This window comes from Chinchilla lanigera, unplaced genomic scaffold (genome assembly GCF_000276665.1).
Source record: "Chinchilla lanigera isolate Chin_1 unplaced genomic scaffold, ChiLan1.0 scaffold00027, whole genome shotgun sequence".
Lineage (NCBI taxonomy): Eukaryota > Metazoa > Chordata > Mammalia > Rodentia > Chinchillidae > Chinchilla > Chinchilla lanigera.
In genome coordinates this window covers 18,780,035-18,797,289 of record NW_004955428.1, presented here as the reverse complement: position 1 = coordinate 18,797,289, position 17,255 = coordinate 18,780,035, and the positions used below count along the sequence as shown (strand labels likewise).

Genomic DNA, 17,255 nt, shown 5'->3' with positions numbered 1-17,255 from the left:
AGAGAAGAAAAACAATGTTATCTGGAACAAAAAAGAAGTAATCCAATACCACTACAACTCCTACATTTTACTCAGACTTTAAACATAATGGAGAATCATTTAATTCTTTAAAAGATAAGATTAAGTGACATGTAAACTTTAAAAATATAATCTGATATAAAAATTAAAATTTGTTTGTATTAACCTGACCTCAATTAACTCTTAACAAAGTATGGGTAATAATAATTCACCTCCACCAAAAGAAATCACACAAAAAACTGAGTTGCATATAATAATTTATTTCACAGTCTCTTTAAAAAAATAAACCACTGACATATTTTGAAAAACATCCACAGAATAATCATTTAGCAGTCATAATATTACAAAAATAAAGTAACACAGAATAAACTGCATGACTAAAACAAAATAGTTTCTGCTAAATCACTCTGACTAGGAACACAAACAGTCACAAAGCAGGTTAGTGGACCAGCACTGCCATGTTTTGTATTAATAAGTATCACTACAATCAGGCACAAGACCTATTCCCAGAAGACCATTCTATTTGTTATAGGAAAATGTGCAATGTATAGATGTCAAGTTAGCATCTTGAGTTTAGCTCTAAAGTACCATTGCTACTTTTACTCTGAGACAAGTTCAATGGTAAGGTAGAATAATGAAGACCATGGGACACAAGAACACGACTGGCCCATATCTCTCCCACAAGTTCTATAACACAATAAAAAGAAAGGTGTAGACTGCACTGTCCAGTACAATAGCCACTAGCACGATGTAGCTATTTAAAATAAAAATAATTAAAATTCAATAAAACCTACATTTTACTTCCTCAGTCATACTAGACACATTTTAAGTGTTTACTACTGGTTGCCATATTGGACACTGCAGATATAGAACATTTCTCTCATCACAGAAAGTTCTTTTGGACAGCCCTGGATGTGGGAAGTGTTTCTTCTCCCCTTGCTTAGCCAGAGTGTAGGCTGCTTGTGCAAGCAGCTTTGAGAGGCAATTCTTTTCCCAGGATATTCCTAGATTGGTTGCAGAAGGAAGTAAGGTTGCCTCACTTTGTGTATGAAAGTGAGGGTCATTTACAAGGATCAAATACACACTCTAGATTCCACCAAATCTAAATGCCAGGAAAATTGAGGAGATAAATGATGCACATGAAGAAGCAGAAAAGTAGAACATTCTTTATCCTATACTCAACCTCCATATAAAGATCATGTCCATCAAGAAAATATGCAGGTCTTGAGGGTCCTGCTCTAGGGAATCCTGAGGCAGGGAATGGCAGAGGGGTCAGTGCTGACAAGTGTTTCATGAGAAAACCTGGCATGAGAAAACCTGCTTACTCAGAGCTGAGCAGTGTTGCTTGTTTTGCCAGTGAGGAAGCTACTGTGTTGATCTGTTTTACATATTATGCTCTTGTACAACTGTATTTTATAACCAGCGCATAGACCACTAGTTGTTCACTGAAGATCTACCATAATCCCTCCTACCAAGAAAACTTAGATTTTGGTTGAAAGCTACAAAATCTACATTGCTCAAGCAATCTTGCAGATAGTAGCAGCCAGTGACACAGTTTCAGCCAATAAAATGTAAGTAAAAGTTGGGCTGCTGAGAAATCTTTAAAAGGAAGTGCATTCGAACTGGAAGGCTCTGCTTTCCCTCTGCATGTCTTCCTTCTTGTTGTGGGGAGCTGCAGAAACCATCTTGGAACCTAGAAGGGAAAGCTGAGGGTTAGAGCTCGACAATTGTGAACTGCTGAACAAATTCTAGCAGTTACCTATCACCGGTTCACGTCAAATGTGAGTTACCTGAGAAAAGAACAAACCTCTAATTCGGTGAAATAAATGTTTAATAACTTCCTATTCTGTTAGCAAGATAATGATTCACCTTGAGTCTCAAGGAGAAAGTGAGATTTCCAACTACGAGTTAAAAAAAAAATAAATCTGACCTAAAGAATTTTCCCAACTCAAAAGCTCAAGTAACTTCATATAATTTTACCAATAAAACAAAGGTTGAGCGTGAAGATATGAGTCCATGCATGGCTTAAGGATCTGTCAGTAAGACCAAGAATAGCAGAAACAACCAGGTTCATTAAATAAAGTAGCTGCTATTCAAGAAAATAAGAGGACTTTTTTAAGTTTAATCCATCCAGGAAGCATTTCTGAGCTCCTATTATGTTCTGATTACTTTCCAAACACAGGTGTCTGCCTGCCTCTGAATATCCAGGTTACTGTATTCCTGCATGATAAGATACTCATATTCATAATCAGATCAGCATTGATCTATTCCTTTCTTTTGTATAGACAAAATAAGAAATGGAGAGTTAAAGAATTCATTTCACTGATTCAAACAAAAACAAAGTCTATATCAAAGATGTGTAACTCAACTCTTAACTTGCCCTTGTGTATGATGTAGACACCTGACAATGGCATCTAATGATCATAATTGTGGATTTAGCTTAAATAAGCATAAGTACCTCAGACAAGCTACAAAATTAAAAACAAAATACAGAACTCTGCAGATACTTTCTATGTACTATATTGGTCTCTTCAATATCCTGAAAGTCCCTAGATTAGAAGTATGACATAGTAAAAATAAATATTTCCCGGTATCCTAAATGGTTTAACCATTTACAATGCTTAAAATTTGAATCATTTAAAATTTAACTCCAGTGCACTTATTTTGAAACTATAGACAAAATTGAGAACATAGAATGTCACGTTAAAAATAGGGTATTGCGTATTTTTTACTTACCTAGTTCCAAGTTTCCACCCCTGCAAGTGAACCAAAAACAAATCCTGGCACCTTGTCATTCCCAGAAAAGCCAGTGAGTGCATGGCACACTCTGGGTAAATTTTATCTCTCATTCTGTGGAGTCACACCAGATGGCATCAGCCCTGCATCTACAGCTGTGCCCTAAAATTGAAGTTCAGGCATATGAATCTACTTTATTAAACACTTCGGATTTTGCAGGTGTGTGTGTGATGTCATTCCCATTCAACTCAAAATGGTATCTTTCCAAGTGGAACTATAGATCTGTTGCACTTACAAGTTTGGAAATTAAGGAAATGGTCAAGATTGTCTTAAGAAGATCTGAAGTTGTTTTGAACAGCTGCAATTTAGAAACAACAATGAAACAAGAATAATCGAAATAAAATATTAATACTGAATTACAGAATTTTGGCTCATTTCCTCTCAGTGTAAGAAACTCAGTTCAACTTCTAATGCTAAGAACCTTTTATTGAAAATAAAACAGGAATATTTTATAATTAAGTCACATTTATGAAATGAGCAGTTATCTTAAATATGCCTTACTTTTCAAATCCTTTAATACCTAATTCATATTTACCCTAAAAGTAAGACTTGACATAGCGATTGTCAGAACTAAAATGTCGTCAGGGGCTGGAGTATCCAATACATAGACATTTGGGACCTAGACCATGATGGATGTCAGAGCACTAAATCTAGGCCAAGCATTTATATAGATAGCCAAAAATGTGAGTTCAAACATAGCTCTGCTTCAGGAGATCAGTCTTAGCTGTCCATGGAAAAATGAAGGTTGAATAAAAGAATAAGAAAAGGTAATTCATATACAGGTGTCAAACCTTTCAAAAAGCAGAGTCTCTGACAAAGCAAGGGCAAGGGAGGAGACCAACAGCAACAAGTTTTGAGGGAAAATGTAAAGAATTTCAGTTCCCAACTGTTAGGGCCAAACTCCAAGCAAACTGGGATAATAGGAATAAGTATTCATTTCTGCTGAATAAACAAGAACTTAGTAATGAATCAGCTAGTTTACACAGATGTTATAAAATGGCATGGGACACAAGATAGAAAGGCAAGATCTCCTTTCTTAGGAGGCTGTGTCGACAGAGCCCACAGAGAGGTTGGCTTACATCGAGATAACAAAAAACTACTCACCCAGAGTTCTCTATGATCTCCTGCAAGGAAAACTTGAGGCAGGTTAAGCTGCAGGACATCAGTGAGACTGCTAGGAAGATTAAAGGATTACAAAATCAAAAAGCCAAGCAGGTGGTCAAAATTATTTGCATTCTGACTATTTATAAAGTATGAAATGATTGTTTTCTAGCCTTATAAACAGCCATAATTGCTAATTACTCCCACATTCATCTCCAGTGCTCATATTAACCACACAACCCAATAACTAAATGCCACTGCAGAGATATCAACCAATTAGAGAACTATTATTCAAAGCACAGTACAGATGCACTGCAGAATTCCAACTGGAAATTCAAAGTAAGTCTGATGAGATAGAGGTGAGAATCTGATCATGACATTAAGTTAAAAGAAACCGTTTAGTTCATTTAAAAACATGTTTATTTTGACAAAGTGAAATAAAAAAATGTGAGAAATCATCTGCATGTTGCAGGCCAAAAACTTTCCCCATAATTACTCACTAAAGTGGATCTATTTTTTCTTTGCCTTGAAGTACCAAGGCAAAGAATAATTTCTTCCACTTCTCTTTAGTTTTATCAACTCAGGCAAAATTTAGTATTTCATGGGTTTTAGCCTCTGTACATGGCCTTCCTTTGTGTCTAAAATGAATATTCTCAATAATATAGTCATGATATAGATAGCTTGTTCACCCTAACATTACTAAACCCAAATTTGCTTTTATTGAAGACAAATTACATCTGTATCACCTATGTCACTCCAAAAACCCCCGCACTGTTTTCTAAAAGAGCAGGATGATTATGAAAATTACAAGCACTCTTACATCTCTTTCTCATTTCCATAATCCTCTACCTAGACCTTGATTCTTTCAGTGAATGAGAAATCAGTTTGGCTTTTTGGTTCCCGTAGAAGCTTGCCAGTTGTGAGTGGGAAGAGAGCCTTTTCCTTCATGGTGCCATTTCCCCCATCCTGACCCTTCACTTCCTGAGGCCCTGGATCTTCAGGAATTTAACCACTAAGGTTAAGGTTAGTTTCAGGGCCAGGGCCACATGCAAGCATGAACAGTTCCAACTTACACATGCAGAGAGCTTCCATCTCCCATCCTCCCAGCCTTCTAGCAGGGTTCCAGGCAGTAAGTGGAACTGTAGTCGCTGGGGCACCTGCTAAGAGCAGCAGCTCCTCTCCAGGTGACGTAAATCTAGGAAAAAGCATCTGGAGAATGACGTTATTTCCTGAACTAACATTGTCTTGCCAGTGGTTATCGCACACAGGTGAGTTTACTTCTGCCCTTCAGTCTTTTGGTAAATGGTCTAACCATTGAACCTCACCACAGGACTGCTCGCTGGTCCATTTTCCTACTGCCCTACATCATGTCTAGGGCTCTGCAGGCCATCACCAAAAAGGTCACAGACTGGCCAACCCAAAGGCACCTGCGGACTGACTAATGTTGGCGCTCTGCTGTCTGGGTCTACACCCACCCAGGGCAGCCACCTGTAGGCTAGAATCCGAGTAGAGACCCAGGGTAGGAAGGAATTCTCTCTCCCCAGCACCGCCAGTTCAAGTCCATCTGCCCCCTTCCGAAGTGCAGATACTAAGGCAACGTTTGGAACATTTCATCAAATGAGCCCTGTTTCCTCCAACTGCCCGACCCAAAGCTCAATCATTTGACTATTTAGGTTGATTTAGTTTGGAAGTGGCTGGATTAATGTAGCTAAATAATAGGATTTTCCACCCCATGGCTACAAATGCAACTGGTCTGGAAGGAAGGGGTTGCCGGTGCCCAAAGCCATTCCATTCCTCCAACTCTCCTCGGCCCGGACCAGGCTCCCTGGGGAAACGCACAGCACCCGGCCAGACCCAGTACACTCGAGGTCCATTGCACGCTAGGGCGCCGCGAGCCCCGAGCCTCCAGGGAGGACTGACGCACCCACCCCTCCGCCGCCGCTCTCAGCTGGAACCGACCTCCGGCGCCGCCGAGCCCGCACCTGGGAGCGGGAAGAACCGAGGTTCACACCGCCTGCTCGTGGTTGAAGCCCCAGGGCTCGCGGTGCAGGGAGAGGCGCCCAGGCTGCAGCGTCCCGGCCGTGCTGGCCACGGAGTTCTTCAGCTGCTTGATGACCACGAAGAGCAGGAGGAAAAGTAGGAAGAGCAGAAAGAAGAAGAGAGCCAGGTAGAGCAGCAAGTTGAGCTCCCACTCCATGCTGGAGGCGCCAGGTCCGGCGGCGGCTGCAACCGCGGGGCGAGGGGCGCAGCGCGCGCCACCTCCCGCTCCCTTCCGCGCCGCGGGCTCCGCGCTCCGCCTCTCCCAGCCCGAGTTGCCGCGGCGGGAGCGGCCGGAATCCTGGCTCCGACTCGCCGAGCTGCGCGGAGCCCGAGCTCCGCTGAGATCCTCCCCTGCGCTCTGAGGGCGCCAGCGGGTTTCTCCAGGAGCGAACTTCGGCGGGCGGGGACACGGGAGAGGTCGCCGCTCAGATCCCCCCGGGAGTCTGGGCTGGTGCTCTGCAAGTGACCGTAGGAGGTCCACTCATTCAAGAGGGTCCCCAGTCCCCTTGCTTGCTTATTAATTCCCTTCGTTATTCCCCCTGTCCCAGCGTTCCGGAAAGGTAGGAAATGTCGTGATCCAGAGAGGCTAAAGGATTAGAGGCGCCTTTGGGATGCAGTCTGAAGGGCTCTGAGGTGACCTAGGAGACCGCGGTGCCTGAGTGATCCGTTCAAGCCGCAGGGTTGCAGGTGCGCTCTGCAGGGCTGCAGGTGGCTCAGGCTGGGTGCACACGGGAGTGGGGGGAAGGGGGCAACTGGTCCTTAAGAAGAGCAAAACCTATGTCAAAAGTTATTGTACAAAGCTGTAAAATGATGACCTGAAGTTAGTTTCTTTTACGAAAAGACAGGGAGGCAAGGGGCACACAAAGTGTTCCATGATGCTCCTGCCATCTCTGCGTTTAGCCCATATGGTTATGCTTCGTAAGAAACTGTGTATCTACTACTGCATGACAAGCTGTCCCAAAGTTAGCGGCTTAAAACAATGTAAACTGATTATTTCTTCAAGTTTCTAGGAGTCAAGAATTTGTGGGAGCATTGTGTTCGGTGACTGTGCCTTGCGGTTTCTCAAGAGTCACGGTGAGATGTCTGCTTCCAAGGTGCTCACTCAGATCTGGCATCTGGCTGGGAAGCTAATGGTTGGTGGGGGCCACAGGGCACATGGACACAGGGCCACCTGGTGCTCACTGCACAGCCATTGGCTTCCGGCAGAAGTGGCAAAAGCTGCAGTGCTCCTTACCACTAGCTTCCGGTGTAACATGTCAACATTTCCTCAATATCATACTGGCCACACAGGTCAGGCTGACTCTGGCAGGAATCCAGAGATGAGCACATCAGGGGATGAGGATTATTGGGGGCTGTCTCAGAATCTGGCAGCAGGTTATCATTTCCATTTCATGGACCTCCAACTTGTCCATTCATTTGTTTTGTGGTACTGGAGACTGAATCCAGGGCCTTTGCTTTGAGCTACATCCCCAGACGACTTGTCTTTCCTTTTGAGATGGGAGTCTCACTTGGTTGCTAAGTTGCTCACTCTGGGCTGAAACTTGTGTTCCTCCTGCTTGAGCCTCCCGGAGTACCAGCATTGACGGCATGCATCTGACTTTTATGTCATTCTTTATTTGTGAAGATACTCGAGAGACCCTGGCGTGAGTTCAGGAGGTGAGGCCTGTCTAGCACACACCAGGTTATGTAATGGGTAGTCTATAATAAGTGTCTGTTCCAGTTGTGGCAGGTTATTCAAAGAGACAGGAAGGTATAGAAAGAGCTATGAACTGGAAGTCTCTAGGACTTAATTCTACTTTTGGCTCCATCTGTTCATGGTTACTTTTTCTCTACATCTCTCAGTCCCCTGAGCTGTACCCTACTTTGTTTACCTTTCCTTTGAATTGGTTATAAAAGTCAACAGTGAGTGGGATGTTAATTAAGGAAGTGTTTCATTATATAAATGTCAGGTACTACTATTATTCTATTATCATGGGGTCTCCAATATTAGAGACTACTGTTAAAAGTTTCTAAGGCTTTTCTCCAAGTAGTCCTCTCACATAGATTGAAGATGAAACACAGGGCCTTGTGTGTGCCAAGCAATGTCTTCTAACCATCTTACTGTATATGGAATCTCTCTCTCTCTCTCTCTCTCTCTCAATATTATACTATCCACTTCATAGGCAGCAGTATGTTAGAGCTGACTTATAACAACTCACATGAACTAGTTATTAAATTTTTCAAGTCAATTGTTAAAACAAAGCTATTATTAGAAATTAAATTATATAAATTGACAAATTGTGTTAACAATAAAGGTATTACATAATCAAAACTAGTCATTTCCTGACTGCTTCATCCATCATTATCCATGCACCTGAGGTGGTTTAGTCTGTTGGCGCTTATGGTAGAGGTGCTATCTGCTACTGCACATCTCTTTCCAGCTACAGACAGTGATGATGTTGGTGGCTTGGGATTGGCCAGATTGACAGCCTTTACCCTGAAAAATAGACAAGTGCTACAAATCAGGACCAGAGAGTCAGTCATTAGACATTAACCAGCACACTGCTGCACACTGGGCCAAGAGGGAAAATTTGAAGTCATATATAAGTTTAACAAAGACGTGTGATTTTTCTGATTTTCCAGAATCCACACACCTCCACCCTAAGCACCACATGTTCCTCCTGGTGGAATTCTCCATTTTATGTAATCTTGGCAAGAGGACAGATCCCAGTGCCTGCTTTCAGTTGCCTCCTCCCATTATGGAAACCAAGGGGATAGGATATAGCTTCCACCCATCCTGACACAGCGTGGGGAGGAGGGCAGGAAGAGCCACTGCAGAAACCCAGCCAAACACCCTCGATTCCAGGACTCAGAAGCTGGGGAAGTGGAAGACCAGGCCGGACTGTGTGGAGGGGTTGGGTGCATTCCCGTTGTTCTGAACACCAGAATGACCCCAGAAGTGACATGGACTTGGTTCCTGTCTACCTCAACAGCACACTCCACCTCCACCCCTTCCCCAAACCCGGCCCTCCTGCTCCTTTCCATTCCATAGCATTCCTCTGGTTTTCTAGGAAGTTGCCTTCTGATGGTGGCTAGGCTAAGTGTTAATGAAAGCTCACAGGTGGAGATGCTGACTGATGAAAAAGCAACTCTTATACGCTTGGCACAGAAAAGCACCATAATCACCAAGGTGTCTGGCAGAAAAGGCAGATGCCTTTGGGCACATTGCCAAGCCTTCAAAGGACGAAAGTGAAGCAGAGAGGTTAAGTGACCTGCTGAAGGCAGAACCAGGAACGGCCCGGGGCTGTGGCTCCAGAGCCTGCCCTCCCACCCCACCTGTTATTCTACCTTACAAGGAAAGCACATTTTTCTTATGTGTGATCATCAAATCAATGCCATATTTTTTTGAGCATCTATCTAGAAAGAAACCCATTTCAAGAGATATATACTTTCTGCCTACAGACATCTCAGCTCCTTCTTACCTGCAGAATGCTGACCAAAGAGGCCAACAGATGAAGGTTTTATGTCATTGAGCTCAAACCCACTTCAGCTTTCTTAACTGTAGCTATTCACATTACCTATTTATTTATCTCACTAGCTTAAATGGATTTATAAATATTAACTAATAAATCCTCATCTCTACACTCAATAGAATTTGTGTCTAAAAAAATATTGCTGCCACAAAAAATACCGTTATATTTATTGGATACTCCTAGTCCATCTTAGCCTCTGGTGATATTTGTATACCTCCTAAGACGCTCTGAAGTTTGGTTTCCATTATACAAATGACTCTATAGAAATAAGACACAATCTTTCTTCTAAATATGAACGTAAATGAAAATCTATGGAAAGATAGATAGTCCAAGCACTTTAAAAGGCAGGCAGGATGCCAACTATAGATAAGAACTTGACTAGTTTCAGGAAATAGAAAGAGGCCCCGCACAGACAAGCATGTTGGCACACACCTGTAATCTCAGTTACTTGGGAGGCTGAGGCAGGGGGATAAAAATTTTGAGCCTGGACAACTTAGCAAAACAATGTTTCAAAATAAAAAATAATGCTCAAGGCCCTGGGTTCAATGCCAGAAAAAGAGAGAGATCACAATGCACTGATAAGGTGGGGGAGCTGTGCCATGATGATCTCATGCCACTACCCACAGAGTGGATCTCACACATGCTCCCACTTAAAACAGCATGCCTTGTCCATCTTGTCCACCCCTCTAGGCTTCACGCGTCTCTCAACCCCTCAGTCTCCTTCCACAGGTCTCAAGACAACTGGATGCTACACAGGGGCTGCCTGGGTCCTGGCCTGTGGATGCTATGGTGTGGACAGGGTTCCCATCACTTCACTTGCTTTGTTCCTCTCCACCTGCCCCTGTGATGGGAAGGGAGTATTTTTTATCATGACAAGTGTCTTAGTTACTTTTCTCCCATTGCTGAGACAAAATATCCAACACCCAAAGTTAAAGGGTACAAGGTTTATTTAGCTGACAGTTTGTAGAGGTTTCAGCCCATTATCAGCTGGCTTGTGGTGGAAGACAGCAAAAGCAATGGTGGGTGGGGAGAAGATGGACATGCCTCCTTCTGTCCCTTATATTGTATGAAGACTGCCTGCCCTAGGGCAGATGTAGCACTCACACACTTAATCATAGCTAGAACTATGCCAAACTGATCAGTGGACTGATTTTAGCTGCACACCCTTAATCCCCACATCACACACTCTGGATTCAGCCACATTTGAAAAGCTGACCTCTACCCTATGACTGCATGAGCTTTTGAGGGGGGACATCTAGACACAAGCCATAACAATAAGCATCACAAGTCCGTACTCTAAGGAAGCTCCCAGGCCCTGGGACACTGTCCTAGACAGTCAGGACCTGAATCAGCCCCAATGGTCCTGGTGATCCTTAGGGCTCAGATACATTCCAGCCATGCTCTCCTTGTCTCTCTGACACCCTCACTCCTGTTGCTTCTGCCTCAGACCTAGATACACCGTCATGTTCATTTCTAGAAGAGGCAAGTGGGCCCTCTAGGAATCATCCCCTATTTACACTCTTTATATTACTACACCCTTCTAGCTGAGAATTAGAAAATCTATGAGGATGTTCACTGCCACTGGAGAGCAGTAAAGTGAATTATTTTACTGGCTAGAATCATGTACAGGTAATTAATCAACATGCATTGTAATATTCCAACAATAGATATGCTCACCCCACCTTTCCTTCTTCCCATACCCCATCCCTAAAAGAATAACTTCAGTGGTTATGCAATGCTTGCAAAATAATATACTCTTCAGGAAATAAGTCACATTTACGTGATAAGCTACTTACAGCTCATGTAACTCTTTAGGAATTCCAGTGAGAAAGAAGGGAGGTAGGGAGAGAAAAAGGGAAATCTAAGGAAGAAATTTATTTGAGGGATACGTGGGAGATTATCCTATGTGGGTAGCCTTTGAAATCCAGAATTCATCTCTAAGAATAGTTCTATGAAAAATACTTTAGATTCCGTCCTCCGTTTAGAACATCTTAAACATAACACAAGATGCACCAACTCTATCCATTACTAACAAAGAAAAGTATTAGGTGACAGATTGTAATTATAGCCAAACATTATTTCTTTAATGTAGAGGCTCTTTCTAGTAAGTTAGCAGGAACACTGGAAAAAGTCAATATGACTGTGGTTGACTCTAGGCATGATCAATACTATATCATAGGGGCTGGGGATTTAGCTCAGCGGCAAAAGCGCCTGCCTGGCAAGCGCAAGGTCGTGAGTTCGGTTCCTGGTACCGGAGAAAAACAAAAACAAAACAAAACAAACAAACAAAAAATACTATATCATGTAGCACAATAAAGAATCTGAGCATTATCAAGCTATATATCCTTCATCCAGCGCAACTTTAATATTGACAGTGGTGAAAAATGTTGCCATTAATGGATGTCTTCAGGCTTTTATATGAGCTGATAATGATCAGGAGTCATGGGCCCACACACACATGAACCCACACACGCACACACACAAGGCTAAAATTGGACTGCCTCAAGAAGAAAAGGAATCAGAAAAAAAAAATAATAGACTTTGCCTATAATGCTCACTTCCTTAGTGAAACACCAGTTAGTAAGATTTGGCCAATTTAACAGCTAGAGCTTTTAGCCCCAGATCTGGTGACTAAAAATGTCTGGACATCCCTCGATGGCACTATAGACAGGCAATGGACAGGCTTGGGTCTCAGCCCTGGCTCCAGACTATCTACCCAGTCAAGTGCCATATGATAGAGTGCCATGGACTTGGACATATATCTTGATTTATTCTCTGGCTAGCTGAGAAAATTGGACACCTTTGATTGCCCACCTAGCACCTCACGCCTCTTTTCTCCTAATTCATGGAATCCTGTCTTTATTCAGTAATCTGCCCCTCTCCCTGTCATCTCACACAACTTAGAGAAAAACCAGGGAAATAAATCTGGAATCATTTAAAATTCATTCAAGGTCTATGAAGATTTTTACTCTTTGGTCCAGGAGGGAGTATATGGCCTCAACTGACTTAATCTAATGCAAGTATATGTCAGTGTCCTCATCCAAAAGAGCACAAAACCAATCCAGGTATCTAAAGAAGGGGAAATTAATATTCAACTAATACAATTAGTCACAGACTGCTGAATAGATAGGAGGGGCAAAACAGAGGTGAGGTCACACAAGATTAAAGCACCCTGGGCTAGAGGAGCAAAGGGGACCTGGCATCAACCATGGGTACTGTGTCAGGAATGCCCCAAAGCATCCACTGTGCTTCCCAAGGACTTGAATCCCCCAGCAGAGTCAAAGCATTCGCAATCACCCCCCACTCTCCAAGGCAGCAGGAGAAGCCAGGAGACAAAGAAATCCTCTTCCTTCCTCCCATCTTCCAACCTCTTGTCTGAGCCCAGGGGTGAGACCTAACAGGAAGCTGAGTAGCAGGAGAGCCTCAACTCCCTCTAGAGGAGAGGAGAGAATGGTGACCATGGAGCTGAGAGACAGCAGGCGCTATCTGCCACAGGGTTCATGGGAACTACCTAGGGGAAGGGGTTCTTTCTCATGCATGCCGTGTATAAATAAATACATAGATGTGGCATCTTGGTTTCTGCAGGCAGCCAGCTTATATCCTCAAGGGGAACCAGCTACTGGATAAAGTTGACTTGAAAATGGCAGAACAGAAAGAACTTGCATCCCTGCAAGCATTAGTAGACTAGCAAATCAACCAATTTGAGGACTTGCCTACCTACATCATATTTGGGGTAAAAAATTTGTTTGTTATTTCTGGTTTAAGTCTTGTAGTTATTTACTACTAGAAGTGCCCTACTGATATATGGAAAAGCTTCAGTTTCCTTATCTGTCAAACCGATAGTATAATAAAGGCATCTAATACCTGAATAAGGGAGGATTAAGTGGGACAGTGCACACAGAGCATGGAAAGTATATAGAGAGCCTACTTGCTCTGTTCCTTTGGAGAACCCTAACTCACATTCCACTGTGTGTATTATACCACATTGTAGATACTTTTATATTGAAACTGCAGCTCTACCATATAATCTATTTTTTAAAGATTCCTCATTTTATTTGCATATATGCATTGTCATCCCAGGGAGCTGGCTCTATTTCAGGAGTCCCTAGCTCTCCTTACCCACCCAACACCCAAAACATACACAGGAGAATGAGCCCCAGATAAACAATGCTCAGGACTCAAACAACAACCCCATGGGTTATAACAGAATACATTTAGCAAAATCAGAGGGATAGGGTCCAGTGCTCATGGGTCTTCCCTGTCTCTTTGTAAACATTGACACCCAGACCAGTGGAGCCTGGGGAATGTGTGCAATATGTACCACACTGTGTCCCCAAAGGGCCAACGACACAACTGGCAACCACATCCATGAAGTGTTGAGGGTCTGCCCCCACTGGAGCCTAACTAGTGCCAAGGGTAAAAATGAGGCAGTCAGCCCATGGCCAAGGGCTCACATGAGATAGCATCAATGCTTTTGCCTGCAGGAATTCTTCACATGGGCAATCACCTGGATGACGCTGGTGAAGATGCTTTGAGTCAGCTGATTTTCTTAAGCAGATGATCCCATAAATGTTACACCCCAGGACTCTGCTAGTTTCTTTCCTCTGACCTCCAGCACCTCTCTGTCTAGAGAAGCTCTGCCTTGTTTCAGACTAGCACCACCGGCAACGGGGTCTTCCCATCGCCTTTCTGTAGCATTTGGTACAGACCCCCAGTGACTTGGGAGCTGCACAAAAAGGTGACAGGACGCACAAGCACATAACCATGTGTCCCAGCGATGCTGTACTCATCCTGCCCTGCTGTGTCCACTAGATTCAGATGCAACTCGTCTTTGCCAGGAGCCACTATTGCTGTGAGTATTCTCTACTGTAGGATCATAGCCTCCCCAAAACTCACCTTCCATACTGATGTACCAAAGATGTCTTCCCTGCGGAGCAGTATTCGAGGACGACCATCTTCCTGTAGCAGACCAGCAGCATGGCAGGAACTGCAGGCCAAGAGAACCCAAAGAAGAGGTCAGGGTGTAAGTAGGTGCAGCAACCGATGCAAGAGATAGTCACGCCTCTACCGTGTAAACTAAAGCATTACAATAAATTACTTTGGCTGTGGATTATAAGAAGGCATATACATACTGCTAAAAAATGTTTTCCATAGAGTTTTAATATGCCTTATACAGAAAGCAATAATGCTGTTTTGTATAAGTGAGCAATATTTTTGTTCAGGTTTTTCTATATTTAGATATGCCAATTCCACAGTGGCTAGGGTATAGGCTTGGCCTCTATACATCATATTACACAGCCCATTTTCTTGAATACCAGCTGGCATCCACAACAGAAATGCTCACTGAAAGATAAGGCCTCAAATTGGAATTACATCTGCATATTAATTTTGCTAACTCCACCCTAAACCAGCCAATAAATGCCTACTCACTGATGTCTCCCTCTGACTTTTCCATCACCTGTCTGGAAACCACTGCAAATCCATCAGCAGAATCTTCTAGCTTTCCCTACTGGAATCATTACTCCAGGCCAGGCAGAGGCCACTGGCTTGGGAGAGAAGCAACAGCTCTTTTTAGCACTTCACTCATATGTGCTTACTCTTTTTAGCTTGGTGGATCAGAGCACCTAAACACCAAGATGATCAACACCATAAAGGTAGCAGATTTTAATTCATTTTTTTCAAGAATTAAAAAGCTATGAGTTATTGATTAAGCAATGGAGAGATTGTCCTATCATTTTCTTTATGATTTGTGAAACACTGTAAGAAAGAAAACGTTCAAGGTGCTTGTGAATCTAGTGGTATTCGAATACTAGTATCGTCTTGAGGATTTTTTGCTCCCTCTGAGATACTGTTGGTTGAATTACATGATACTATGATAGCAATAACTCAATAATTAAAACAGGGTGGCACATCTTCCTTGTCAGCTGGTACCCATCTGCCTCTTGTGTATGGGCCCTCATAATCATGATCTCTTCATACGTTGTATGGCTAAGATAGTTGTCTATGATTGTCACTATACATCAACAAGAATTATGTTTCTCCACCCACCCCAGCTGTGGTTGAACCATTTCTCACCTACAAGAAAAACACACAACTCATGCAAAACTCAGCACCTGCTACCTACATATTTTACAGTTCTTCTATTTTCTTCTATCCTCTATATTTTGTCAGAGGAAAAAAGTCTTTTGCAAGAGGAAAACAACTAGGCATAGTTTCATCATTTTGCTGACGTCTTAGTTAAATTTATCAGTGCAATTTTTCCTCTTCCAAACCTCTGCAAATTTTCTGGTGGTGTAGAGAGCATCTATTGTGCTTGGAAACCTGAGAGACCCAAACACTACCGGCTAGCCTCCACCGTACAACACTGGGCATGCCTTTAATTTCTCTATATTTCTGTTCCCTAAATTAGGGGCTTGCACATAATTATCTCCATATCCCCTCTGGTCCCAAAATTCAAGTGGCATATTCTCACTGCCAAAACCGGGGTGGTAGAAGGCGAGATTATCTGGTGAACAGCTCCCAGCTGCCGTGACGACAGGGTAGGCTTGGAAAGTCTTTCAGCAGAGCAGCTTGCTCCAGGAAGGGCCTCTGGCACATTACTTCATACTGCTACCCCAAGGTGGGACATGATTCCTTTTACTTTAAGAAGTAAGTGGAGTTATTCCTGTCTAACCTACATATCGGCTGCTCACCAAATCAACCACTTCTTCACTATGTGCCGACCATGAAACAGGCTTGTATGCAACGTGGCATCTCTCTAAGAGAGAAAATCACCCAGGATCACATGGAACAAACACACCTGATGCAGACAGCATCTGAAAGGATTCTCCTCTTAACCTTCTCTTCCCCAGTAAAAGTATTCTTTCTGCCTCTTTTGCTTTGCCTTTCTTTTTTTTTTTTTTTTTTGGTCTTTTTGAGACCAGGTCTCACTATGCAGTTCAGGCTGCCCTTGAGCTCACTTTGTAGCCCAGGCTGTCTCAAACTCGCAACAATCCTCCTGCCTCAGCCTCCTGAGTACTGGAATTACAGGCATGCGCCACCATGCCTGGCTCTACTCTGCCTTTCTTTCCATACAAGAAAGCTGAGCACTAACCTGAGCCAGCTGCTACCTGTAGGTTTATCAAGTTCTCTTTTAAATAAAGTGGACCTTGCCCACAAGCAAATTCTACTAGCTGCTACACATACCTCTGCAACCTCCCTAATCCAGCCCAAGTCACTTCCAAGTAGGAAGAAAGGATGTGAGAAAAGTGTGTTAACAAGATCTGCAAGCCAGTCTGCCAAGCACGGGTCTTCACACACAGTTTAAGTACATGGAGATTTCAGCTTCTTTTAGGATTAAACAAAACTTAATTATACAGGCTTATGAATGAAGCTTTCTGTGTCTTCATCACATCAAAAAAGGTTTTATTACTTTTCAATAATTTTGAACACAAATTTTACCTCCTCTTACCGATTCCTTTTTAAATACCACAGAGTATTAGCAGTTGGCAATCTGCTATTTTATATCTTCTTTAACTTTACAGTAATATTTAACATAAAGCTGGAGTATTTCATGTTATTTGGTATTTATACATTTCTAGTAAATGTATTTAGTCTGTCATGGAAATAATATGACAACATTTGCTCTCATTTTCAATACAAATAGAAGGTATAATTATTTTGGCCACCACTCTGTGATAAAATATTGATAATCCTGTTTGTAAAATAATTCATGCATAATGGAAGCGTGTACCTAAAACTATTCAACACACTGTGATTGTTTTAATACTATGAAATTATATTGTGAAA

At 42.7% G+C, this 17,255-nt stretch overlaps 1 protein-coding gene and 1 pseudogene across 1 annotated transcript; both read right to left on the bottom strand.

Annotated features, from left to right (window-relative positions):
* Positions 1-262: 262 nt before the first annotated feature.
* Tmem155 (transmembrane protein 155) lies at positions 263-7,544 on the bottom strand. Its single transcript, XM_013515253.1, is given in 6 exon segments — positions 263-1,617; positions 1,619-1,711; positions 3,919-3,988; positions 4,989-5,110; positions 5,875-6,379; positions 7,484-7,544. Coding segments are annotated over 6 exon segments (933 nt in total). The 3' UTR covers positions 263-1,535.
* A 6,373-nt stretch (positions 7,545-13,917) lies between these two features.
* LOC102018117 lies at positions 13,918-14,446 on the bottom strand (annotated as a pseudogene).
* Positions 14,447-17,255: the final 2,809 nt, after the last annotated feature.